A 12,799-nucleotide genomic window follows, 5' to 3' on the forward strand; every position below is an offset into this window, starting at 1 on the left:
AGGCGTGTGAACAGTGTGTAAAGAATGCACGTAACCAACCCAGCCTTCTGCTTATGTCTGACCAGTTGCTAGGAAGATTTATAAGCGCGTTTGTATCAGCAATAAACGGATTTCGATTTCTGACTCTTATAGAGTCGCCGGAGTCCGTGATTCTCCTCATCCCCGGAGCTGGGACGCTTCTCAGGTATCAAAATCCTTAAGGTGTCGGCTGCTGCCAGAGCTGACAGAAGGCCAGGGCCAAGTCAACCCACTCGAGTCTCAGCTATCGCCTGCTGAGGAATGCCAAAGCACTGACAGTATGCACTCTAAACGCCAGGAGGGGACTTTTACTTTGAGCTAGCTTCTCTTACTCGTTCTCTGCTTATTGGTGCGTGTGGGTACACACTTCATTCGACTGGATCCAAATACTTTCATCGCGCGCGTGTGTGTGTGTGTTTGCACGTTTTGTGTTTGTGGATGCATGTATTGATTTAAGATACCATATAGTAAGTTAGAGTGAATCTTGGAATCTTAGAATCTGTAGATAAGTTGCTATTTCAATTATAACATTTTCCTGAATTATTTTGTACATATTTAAACCGGTTAATGATCAAGTGCTGTTAGTTCTTAATAAATTTCAAATTTTTTTTATTAAATCATTATCGTGCTAATACTTTCATCTGTGACACCTGTGGGATGGGGACATGCCCATCTGTCTGTCCCCTCTATTGTCTGCCAACTGGAAGGGTCTCTCCGCATGCTCAGGTAGAGATCCTGGTCGATGTCTCCTTCCCAGAAATGTATTTCAGACTGTGATGAGAAAAGAGGATTATAGCAGGTAAGTTGTAACCATTGGCTGAGTTTTTAATTCCTGCCTTTCCAGGCTATTTGCATATGAATGCAAGGAAAAGCAGCTGGTCCTCATCATGGGGAAGTGTGCATCAAAAGGGCCTGAATGAAAGACTTTGCACCACTCGTTATTAGTAAGGTCCAGCCTGTCATCTCCTGGGCTCGAGACCTGTTTTGCAAGCCCAGGAAATGATGGTATGTGCCTGAAGGCATTTCTGAACAAACAGGTCCATTGCAAGAGGTCAGTCAGGAGCAAGAAGGAAGTGCAGAAGATGGTGGTCAGGAGTCAGTCGGGTGCGGCGCTGCTTGTCTCCTTGCCAGCAGGCTGGAGACTCACAGAAGCTCCAGAGATCCCACCTCTGAGGCTAAGGATCATTTCTACCGCAGATGGAATTGGCTTTCCCATCTCAGTTGAAGGGAAGCAGAGAGGCTCTTTGTGATAATGCAAGAAAAAACCTTGGAAATTCTTCGCTAACCATATCTGAACTGTGTGTTTACTAAAGACATTTATACCACAGGCATACAGGAGTATTTGGGAATGAGTGTGGTTTGGGTTTGGTTTGGATTTAGGTTTACAAACTTTTCCAGGTGTTTCTGAGTGTAAAATGTTTAGTCTTTGTAAAATTACAGCTGTATTTTCCACCAGATTTTTAAGGAAAGGAGGTTAAGGCACTTGGTGTGGTTATGTATATGTACACACCTTTATAGTTGCTTTTTTTTGGGTTGATGTCTACAAACTGTGAGCTATGTATAGAGGTCTCAAAAATATCCCTTTCTGGCAAGTTTTGTAGAAGCCAGGCTGAAAACTGAGAGACTTTCCTACAGCCTCCTTCAAACATCTGCTGAGCACCTTAACTATAGGACGCAGCCCTAAGAAAGCAGCCTTCCTTCTGGGTCCTCCTCTTGTAAAACTCGTTTCTTACTGAAATTGCAGCAGATATTGCATGCGGTGTGTAATAATTTAACGTGGCAGACTGAACTGGTGAGAGTTTCAAGCAAAGTATTAACTTATTACTGAACCAAGGGGCAGAAGAGAAAGGTACACCAAGGTACACAAGGAAACTTGTGCTGCCTATGAATGTACATTAAAGCCGGGCGAATAGTCCTGATGCTGAATGTGTCTGACTTGAGCAATATTGAACTAAGTTCTGCTTAGTCTTACTGAGCAGACTAATTTATCCCACTTTCCTGGCTATCATTTGAGTTGTATTGAATTACAACCTGAGCAGAGCCTGCTGCTGGGTCAGGCCGCAACCACCCAAGCACTCGATGCTGGTTACAGCCCTTGGACAAGGGTTCATCAACGCTGCTGGACAAAACTGGGTCTGGCTTTACTCTCCATAGACTGCCTGCAGCATTCGTGTCCCGGCCCGTTGAAGGAAATGAATTTCTGAAATAGCAAGGCACTGAGAATTGCAGGAGGACAGGAGAGCCTGGGGATATTTTGCTGCTTCATGCCAGGCGTGCTGCGGGTGCTTTAGTTGGTCGCAGCTCCCATGTGCAATGGGCACTCACTACAGAAGTGGAAAAGTGTTTTCCACTTCATGGGAGGATCTGTGCGGGTGGAGAAACTCATTGTATCCCCTAATGGCAGGATGTCTCAAAACTCAGCATGTGGAGACATACTTACTGAACCAGATGCATGTCTTCAATAGCTTTGCTGATCAGGGAGGGGAAGCACGACAGTCTGAGAGGAGTTAGTAGATGCTCTACAAATTAGGCTATATATTGGTTGGCTTTTCTAGGATCTCTAAATGGTGCTGAAAATTGTTACATTTTATTGTATTTTTTACTACTGCTTTTTATTCTTTTATCTTATTATGCACGTGTGTACATGTCTATTTTTTTCTTATACAATTTTAAGCTTATTCTTATCTTTCGAATGTGTTTGTGCTATTACCTGTCAACTTATCACACATCTCCCAGATCATCTTTAGAGCTTTCAATACACTTTAATCAATTTGCCCAATGCCTTGGCGGGTGTCCCCCTGCCTGCATGTTTGGCTGCTGCAGTGTGTCAGGTCCCATGCTCACCACGGTGTCCTGGTCCTTGGCTGATCTTTAAGCAAATATTGCTCCTTCTGTGATTTCCCAACACCCCAGTTCTTTCTCTCCCGCTGTAACACCTCTCTGGCATAGCACAGTTGATCCCTTCCCTTCATTTTTCAGTGCTCCTGTGACCTACAGTCCATGATACTCTGACACTGGTGCCTAAACTCCCGATTCTTTTCTCTTTCCCTTGAAGATTGCCTCAGCACCACAAACTGGCTCCCTCCTTGCATGTTTCCCCTGTGCTTGTCCTCTCACATCACTGAAAACCTTAGGAAAAATCCACATTATGAATCTACTACTCTCTTTTCTATCTCCAAATCTTCAAAACTGTTTTTAATCTCTGACTCTCAGGCCAGAGGTCCCATGTGGCTGTTAAAAGGCTCCTGGGTCTTCAACAATGTGCTCTTCTCTCTCTCTCTGTATATTGTTCCTTCCTCCTTCTTTCCTATTACCAGCCCTATATTTCCTCCTTCCATCTTCTCTTTTAAGCTGCTGCACCAGTGACTTTCTAACCCCTTCCCCCGGACCTCTCTTGTTCTCATCCCTCCTCATCTTTTTCTCGACCAAATTGAACGCATAATAGTTTCTGTTTTGCTATAAAATCACCCCTCGGACCTGACCTCTCTCTTCAAACATCACCTCATCTCTCATTGGATTTGATGCACTGCTGGGGACATAATTTTTCTGGCTTTTTTCTTTATCTTCTTCTTTCTCCATACCATGGCATCTCTTTTTGTCCTGGTTTTCACCTGTGTTTCCATGTCTGGTGGGCTTCCACCCCATCCACTTTGACCACCTCCAGCAGCCAGTCATCCTCCAAATCTCTTCTGTCCTGGCTGTGTTCTTCTGACTCTCCTAGTGATTTCCCTACACTTCTGGGGTGTACACATGGGGGCCTTCTGTCTCTCACTTTCCCTTCTCTGCTCTCCTCCTTTTCCCAGGTCATCTCATTCACTTTTGTGATCCCGGTTGCCACCGATGCTAATTGCTTGTCAGCTGATGTTTTTACTGTCATCTCCCCTTCCTCATTCCTACCCCTTTTTTGGAAACGATAAATTGTCAGTAGAAGTCACTGCTAAAGATGAGGTATTTGGGTCAGAGACCCTCTTCTGTGTCTTGGCAACTGCTTTTTTTTTGGCTTATCAAGCCAGTAACACCTTAATGACTTGAATACAACTATGTTCGTACACCATTTAAAATGGTGTCTCCATTCTGGGTGAAGTTTCCAGGCACTGACAACTCCAAACAAACAAGAATATTATTTATGATGATATTACTTATCTTGATTTTTTTACATTGTCTTGTTTACAGTCAGTCTTTAAGAGCCAGATGTCCTGCTGTAGCTAGCCACTCCCCAGGGGAGGACATGCCTGGCTGGTGCTGGGGCAGCACTTATCCACTCCCATGGCATCACCACCGCAGCCGTTTCTGGGACCTCTTTAGGGTTTTTCACTACTTAAGTGTGGCGTGAGTGGTCCTGCCTTGGGCTGGTCCAGGCTGTGGCTGCTCCTCTGAAGGCAGTGATGGCAGCGGTGGTGCCCGCGGGAGCCCGGCCACCAGCTTTGACGTAGGTTTGACGCGAGGTCTCCAGTTCCCCACGCAGGATGCATCCCTTGGGACGGGGGCTCACCCCTGTGGCCCACACAGCCCAGCCTCCCAACATTCCAGGCATCCCACCTGGGCACCCAGGCTGGCTTTCTGCGAACGCAGATGAGGGCATGGCTCTCCATCATACACCATACCTTAATGTATATTTGAGTTTACCCTTTTTTAATTCCGCTTTTCTCCAAGCTGACCACAATCAGCTTTTTCTTGTTATATGCAGGAGACAGAGTCAGTGCTGATACCTATTGGGAGAGCTGCTATTATAAGCAGTAAACAAACTAATAATTCAGATTTATCACATTATATACATAAATGTTATTATTTGGCTGTGATGCCCACTGCTTAACCATTTCTGTCTCCTAGAAATGTTTTCCTTCGCTGAGACAGTGCCATCTGCATCTATGCTTTGCTGAGCTGGTCCCTCCAGGCAGTGTGACGTGGTGGGGTGCTGATGGGGTGCCCGGGCCCTGTCCCCGGCCCCATGGTGCCAGCCCGCTGGCAGCCTAGCCTGCGCCACGTCTCACCAGCAGCAGCCTGGCTGGGCGCAACGGGGACTGCCTTTACCATCTTCTCTTAAACACGTGTGTATATATCTATGTACATGCTTGACGTGCGGAAAACAGACTCCACAATCTGATAGACTGTAAAGTAGGTATGTTTATTCAGCGCTGGGCACACAGGGGATCGCTCCTCCTAATGTGTGTGCTGCCATGTGCCACCGTTACCTTAGATTTATAGAGCAAATGATTACATATTCATAATATTTCACAATACGCCTATACATATGCATTACCTATCCCCGCTTCGTATTATAATTAGCATTTCCATAATCTCCTCCCAATTGAGTCTGCGCAGTGTCTTCTGGTGGTGGTCGTGGGGGTCTTTGGGGATGAAGTCAAGCTCCTCTTCCTCCTGTCCGCTCTGTGACCCCAGGTTTCGCGCAGACTCATTCTCTTACTGGCTGTTGTCCAAACCGTAGGTCTAGTTCCAACCGGCTTTGTACTGATAAAGCCTAAAGACTCCATGCCTCAGCTCATCATGTTTTACAAACTATCTACTCATTAAGCAGAACTGTTATCTCAACTATTTCCCTTGTCATCCCCTTCTTGCTATTCCCATATTAACCCTTACATCCCCTGTTCCTATCTAGGCCCTGTATCATGCTTATATATATTTTCAAGAAGGAAAAAATATATTAATAGAAATATTGATATATATATTAATATCTGTGTAGCTACACATATATAGGGACACACATAGTTACCTCTATATATCTATATCGACATCTCTCTCCTCCCATATATAGGTATGTATAGGTGTATATGTATAGATGTGTGCTTGTATGGGGCGGTGTGTGTGTATATATAGGGAGAGATATATATTTGGGGTGTATGTAGCGATATCTGTGTATATGTGTAGGCATATACACCCCCCTCCCCGAAATTTACACACCCCCCCACCCCCACCCCCCCACCCAAGGGACGGCCCTGTAGAGGAGTTCCCATTCACCCGCCGCCGGTAGTTGCCTCTGCCCCCGTACCCTTCCTCCCCGACGTCCCCCACGCCCCGGCCTTCTCCCTCCTCCTCCTCTTCCTCTTCCTCCCCGGCCCCGTCCCGCCCCGCCGCGACCGGGAGGAGTAGCGCCTTGCGACGTAGTTTGTCCCTGCGCCGCCCCCGTAGCCGCCGGCTGGGGACGGACGCTGCGGGGGGGCGGGCGGGGGTTGCCATAGCGACATGGCCTAGGCCGGGGGCCGGCCGGCGCTAGGCCGCGGCGGGCGGTGAGGGCCGGGCGGGGCGAGGCCGGCGGCTGGAGTGGCTGTAGGCCCGAGCGGCCCGGCGGGGATGAGCTATGGCTTCGGTGAAGGTGGCCGTGCGAGTGCGGCCCATGAACCGCAGGTGAGTGCGGCCCGGCGGCGGGGCCGCCCCGGCCTTTCCCGCGCCTGAGGGGCTACGGCCTCCGAGCCGCCGCCGCTCGCAGGGGGTGCGTGGGACGCCGTGTCCCACTTGCGCAGGCGGTGACAGCCGTTGCGGCGGTGGAGGCTGAGGGGCTGCTCCGCCTGGGGCTTCAGGAGTTTCTCGGCTGAGCGGCCCTGCGCGGCGGGAGCGAGCGCTCGCAGCGCCTCGCCTCCCCGGCGGGCTGGCAAGCGGTTCCCCCGTTGTGCTGGAACGTGTGGGGCCTTTCCTGGAAAGCTCAGTCTGCCAGGGTCTTCAGCACTGGTTTGTCTGATACTTTTATAATGAGGAAAAGGTTGATTTGGTGAAGATAGGAAACTATTGAGAGGCAAGGGCCTGCCAAGGGTGTACAACCAGGCTTCTAAAATGTGAAAGAAAGCTACTTCATCTAGAAACTGCAACCTCTTCTCTCTCCTTCAAGTAGGTAGACTGTTGTCTAGTTCATTTATACCACCAGCTTTTGAGGAGGAGTTATTATGGTAAAAGTTATTAGTTGGCTACTTAAGACTGAAGTATTAAAGAGGCAGTCAGCCCCATTTACTATATTGGCAAGAGTTTATCACCCAGTCCCTGAGATGTATCAAGAAAATAAACACTGTTTTCTTTGCCAAAATAAGTGAATAATATGCATGATAGAGCTAATTTTTAATGATGTAATTTAAGAACTATATGCAGAAAATGATCAGATTCTACTGGTTCTTACTCCTCTTATATCTAACCTTCTTTTGGAATAATGTAGCCAGTTAAAAAGTTTCAAAAGCATAGGCAATTAATCAGGCTTCCACCCTTCCTTTCATTTGATCTGATTCGGGTATTTAAAAAAACCCAATTTGTCAAGTTCTGAAAGTCAGTCGATATCTTGTCATTTTCAGTGGGGGAAAAACAAACCTTATGAAAATAAAGGTGATGCAGGTTGGAAGGGGAAAATACTCCAGATTGGTTTGAAGTAGCTTAGGCAGTTTGATGGAGTGGAGTGGTTAGAGGTCAGGGTTGGTGAATAATATTGTCGCACCTCCCTGCTTCCCCTTTCCCTCCCCCAGGTTTAACATATGGTTCTTATATATCTTTAAAATTATTCTGTGTATACATTTCACTTTTCCTTTGGGAACTTCTAACAACAGGTAGCAATAGGTCTCTAAAGTACTGATAAGGCTTGTTATTTGAAGTGTATTAGTAGCACAGAGGTTTTGTTTGTGGATGAGAACCATAATCTGCTAAGAGACAGAAGAGAGGGAAAGGGAAAGCATATGGCAGAAGGTAAAAGGGCTCGTAATTGTGATAAGCAGTGGAAACACCAACTGATAAAGTGAGTAGAAGTTTGCAAGTGTGGCAAAAGAAAATTACAGGCAATGATTCTGGACCCGGTGTCTAGATTGCACACAGGGGTGTAATTTGGGTGGGGCTGGATCAGAGCATACCTAGAAAATGCTCAAAATAGTGATGTGATAGAAAAGAAGGTGCTTAAGAGCAGGGCAGGCAGAGACCTGGTGTGATCAGCATCGTTTTTGACACTGTGTATTGAGTGACGATGAGTAGGCTGTGAGCAGACTTACTCTGAAAACTAGTGTCTGACTGTGGAAATAAGCAAACTGTGAAGAGCTTTTCTGTTTAAGCTGTTAGAACCTTGCTATTTATGGGATGGTGCTTGATGTTTATAAAACATTGTCAGGAGGCTGGATTCAGTGTCTTGGGATGTTTCTAAGTCTTGATTTTTCAGAGGTAGGTTTGCTGTTCCCTGTGGCACCCCCAGTACTGCGGCCTGGGAGCAGTGCTGGGCTCAGTGGTGCTCTTCTGCCTCAGTCAGTGCTCAACTCGTGTGCTGTATATTGTAAAACTGGGATCCTAAGCCTTAGAGGATCCAATAGCTTTTCCTATTGCAACAGTGAAGATATTGTCACCCATAAGCCAGGAGCAGTAATCGTGTTTTACTTATACAGGTTTACCCTGTATGTGTCTTCTCTCAGCTATGCTGCTTTCCTCTTTTGGGTTGCTGCGGTGTTTTATGGAGGAGGGGCCCTCCTGCCCGTTCAAAGGAAGTTTCCAATCGGGTGTTCATTCTGCAGCACTTATTTTCAAAATCTTTAACATGATACTGTATGGAGTTAAATTTCATTTCGTGTGTGTCTCTAAATTTGCTTTGGTTTATTTGAAGCTTAATCATATAATGCATCTTATTTCATGAGTCATTTTTTAATTAGAGAAGACAGAGTTAATGAATGGTTATTGGTAAGACTCCTGTGTTATGGAGCAGTTGCGCTGTGTGGTGTCATAGTGCTGATAATTGTGTAATAAGTCATGAACATGAACCTTGGAATGAATCATATAATAGGGAGGGGGTTGTGGTTTAAGGATTACTTGCTGTTCCATTGCTTAAATGACAAACTTTAGTTGTGGTGGGGGGTTTTGTTTGTTGGTTTTTTTTTTTTTTTTTCCCCTCTACTGTGATTTATTTTTAGTCTTCTCATTCTCTGACTTGACCTGCAAGGAATTTGTTCGCTTCAGTTCTGTTGTCAAAGCCCTTGACCATTCTTCTTAAAGTACTTAACATCCTAAATTGTGTTACACAGAGGTTACACTAGACGTTTTTGACTATATCTCTAGATAATGTAGTAAAAATGATGTCTCATGGCTTTTTACAGTTACTGCTTTGAAACTAGTTATGAGTGTGATCTTAGAAAGTTCAGTTACTTGGTAAGTGTCCATGTATCCTTTGTTTTCCCTCATTCAGTAGTGAATTGCAATGGCAGTCTTTCAATCTGTGCTTATATTTTAATGTTTCTGTAAAGTGGCTAAAAACCTGCCAGCTGGCAGAAGACTGTGCTATCTTCATCGAGTAGAAATCCGCAGGGAAGTGGGGTTGGGTGGTTGATGTATTTTGCTCTGGCAAGTTAATGGTTTTGGTCACCGTTATTATTTAAGGTTCACTTTCCAAAGCAGACACTAGAAGCATTCATTTATTGTCTTATAATTTGGAGGACTCTATTGGAGAATCCTATATTAGGTCCCACAAAATGCAGTTTCTCATCAAGATCCTGTTGTTTCTCAGGATGGCCATTTCCTGGGCAAAATTACGGGATTATAGAGGAGTGTAATTGATTGCAAGGCTCTTTTCTGTTCACTTACTGAACAGATGACTTTGGGTTACTGGTTACTAGTCACTGTCTTCTGCATAGTGTGAGATATTTCGGATCCTGTTAAACCTAACCCAATTCTGGCACTCTGTTTTTTATTATGCACTGCATCTGCACAGTTCAAATAAATATATTGCTTTATGTTCATCTGTTCAGAGTCTTTTAAGAAGAATGATGGGGTAATCTTTTCCTACTATCATTTTATGCCACGTTTTCTCTGCATGAAAGCTAGAATTAAGTTAGTGTTCAGGAAAACCACTTTTATACTTTGTCGGTTAAATAAAGCCATCTGAAGTATCCTAGGTAAGAAAAAATTTTTGATATTTAATAAAGTCAATAACAACTGGATTCTTTTGGATACTATTACTAATTCTTGTGCCCCTCAATTTCTTACACCTGACAGCTCCATTCTATTTGGCTTTTAATTCATGAAGTAATAAAGGAAAACAAGCTTTTTCTGATTTTTACCTTCTTTCACTTGTTCCTTGTATTTGCATAAATCAATTATGTAACTGGTTGAACAAACTAAATAAGGGTCATATGCTGTCCTTACCTGGAGAAGTTGCAGCTGACTTCAGAATGTGGCTTTGTACTGCAGTAAGTTCTTCCCAGTGCTTATCCAGTGCTCTCTGTGTTTTTAAATGTTTATATAAATGAGCTGTGTAGACTGACCCACAGCTTTGTTCTCAATAGAAATTCCAGTTTGATATAATTTTTAAATGATCACTTTTTAACCTTGCATGCATACACTCCTTAGATTTGCTCGCCGAACAGAAGTGACCGATGGGGATTGTGGAAATGTGTGTCAGTGACTATAGTGCTCTACGTGGTTAGACAGTCATTCACAATTACCGCATGAAGATTTAACAGCTTTTACGTTTGATAGCGGGGAGAGAGAGAAAATACATTTTATTGCTAAGAGAAGGTTTTTGCGTGACTCTGGGATTTGTTTTGATTGAAAGCAATGCCAATGTCAATACTTCAATCCACAAATACATCCTGCACAATTATTCATTACATTATTACACCTGTCAGCTATGCTTGTAAGTCTAAGTAACTCCTATGTGTGCAGAGCTGGAGTCAGAGTACCTTGGGAAATTTAGGACCAACATTATACTATCTTTAAAAATAACTGCTCGTGCAATCCAAGCCTTAGTATCAATAGCAGAGTTTTCAACAGCTCAAATTAGTATAGTGATGCAAAGGACAGAGATACAAAATAAGATGTTTCATTTTACAAAATGCATGTGACTGGAGTGTTTTTGTAGCAGCAAAAAGAGATAAACAAGTAAACAGTGAAGAGCCAGCTGAAATCTTAATTTCCATTCTGAATGTTTACTTAGGTAGGAGTTTACTGGGAGCATGAAAGTTATAGTTAACTATCCATGCTTTTTAGAATTGAGAAGAGAAAGTCATACATGGACAATATTTTATAGAATTTCCAATGCAAGGAAGAAGGGAATGAATTGGTGTCTCATGATGAATTGCTGTGCCTAAAATACACTGCGTATATTTCTCATTTTCATGGATTAATAAAGATAGAGTGTTTTGGCAAAGTGTGCATAACATCAGTGTAACACAGGTAGAGTGAGAAAAGTTGGAGTGATTACAATCAAGGACACCCATAGTTAAATATTCTATTTGTCTCTGAACTGCTTGGTGAAATTTTTGCTGCATTTGTTTCTGAGTACTGCTTGTTGGTTGTTGCTCTTAAGAGGCATCCAGAGTGATAGCACAAACATAACTCAGAGTTTAAATATGGCCAAGTGTTGCAATACTTTGTGAACTACAGTACCGATGAGGATAAGCCATTTATCAGCAAGCTGAGTTTGCTATTTTTTACGTTAACTCTTGGAACTTCTGTTTTAATAATGGTGCTTGTGATTTGTTTTATAATCACGTACAATTTATCTCTTATAAAAAGTTGAAAGATCTTTAAGGATAGGTGAGGCTCTGGTGGGCCTGGGGTGAGTGTACCTCTTTCTCTTGCCTCTGCCTTTATTTGTTGAGAGCAGCGGGCTGCTTCATTTGGCCTTGGCAGCTCAGCACAGTGAGGCTGCTAGACATGAGAGAGCACAAAAATCTAGTACTTGATTGGTTGTGAGAAGGAAGTATAGAATTTGATCGGTGTTTCCCTACAGGTGAAACGAAATGATCGTTGTATGGCCACACGTTTAAGGTGTGGGACTTGGAGAGAGAGGAAAGGAGGAGTGGGTAGGAGACACAGGTGTGCCTGTTCTGAAAGGGCTGTTGCTCCCTGGTTTTGGTGGTACCTGACCAGTGCTAGGGATGGCTTGTCACAGATGAAAGTATTAGCACGATAATGATTTAATAAAAAAAATTTGAAATTTATTAAGAACTAACAGCACTTGATCATTAACCGGTTTAAATATGTACAAAATAATTCAGGAAAATGTTATAATTGAAATAGCAACTTATCTACAGATTCTAAGATTCCAAGATTCACTCTAACTTACTATATGGTATCTTAAATCAATACATGCATCCACAAACACAAAACGTGCAAACACACACACACACGCGCGCGATGAAAGTATTTGGATCCAGTCGAATGAAGTGTGTACCCACACGCACCAATAAGCAGAGAACGAGTAAGAGAAGCTAGCTCAAAGTAAAAGTCCCCTCCTGGCGTTTAGAGTGCATACTGTCAGTGCTTTGGCATTCCTCAGCAGGCGATAGCTGAGACTCGAGTGGGTTGACTTGGCCCTGGCCTTCTGTCAGCTCTGGCAGCAGCCGACACCTTAAGGATTTTGATACCTGAGAAGCGTCCCAGCTCCGGGGATGAGGAGAATCACGGACTCCGGCGACTCTATAAGAGTCAGAAATCGAAATCCGTTTATTGCTGATACAAACGCGCTTATAAATCTTCCTAGCAACTGGTCAGACATAAGCAGAAGGCTGGGTTGGTTACGTGCATTCTTTACACACTGTTCACATGCCTGGGACTAACATTGGATTGGTCACTGCCCTCTGTCCATAATACACCAGACAGTTCACTGGCTACAAGTTAGTTACTGCTATCCTAAAGCCTGTTGGTTCATTAAATCTGACAAGCACAAACACAATGTTCTATACGCTTTTAGCTCAAGGTAGAAAACTTTCCACTGTTTAAGAAATGACCAGATGTTTCCCATCAACCGTAGCCTGGCATGTTTTCTTCAGGCAGATCTCAGCATCCTTATCTTGGTTTTCTGCATTCCCGCTTGCTA

General features: G+C 44.0%; 1 protein-coding gene across 3 annotated transcripts in view; it reads left to right on the forward strand.

The window, feature by feature from the left end:
* Positions 1 to 6,198: 6,198 nt before the first annotated feature.
* Positions 6,199 to 12,799, forward strand: part of KIF16B (kinesin family member 16B) — a 143,945-nt gene continuing 137,344 nt past the window's right edge. For 2 of the 3 annotated variants that reach the window (XM_042789553.1, XM_042789554.1), the window contains exon 1: positions 6,202 to 6,381. In XM_042789553.1, coding sequence (XP_042645487.1) covers positions 6,335 to 6,381 — 47 coding nt within the window. In that variant the 5' untranslated portion in view covers positions 6,202 to 6,334. Of the gene's footprint in view, positions 6,382 to 12,799 lie in introns of all 3 variants that reach the window. The other variant, XM_042789555.1, reaches the window with a different exon arrangement.

This window comes from Tyto alba, unplaced genomic scaffold (genome assembly GCF_018691265.1).
Source record: "Tyto alba isolate M040663 unplaced genomic scaffold, T.alba_DEE_v4.0 Super-Scaffold_16, whole genome shotgun sequence".
Taxonomy (NCBI): domain Eukaryota; kingdom Metazoa; phylum Chordata; class Aves; order Strigiformes; family Tytonidae; genus Tyto; species Tyto alba.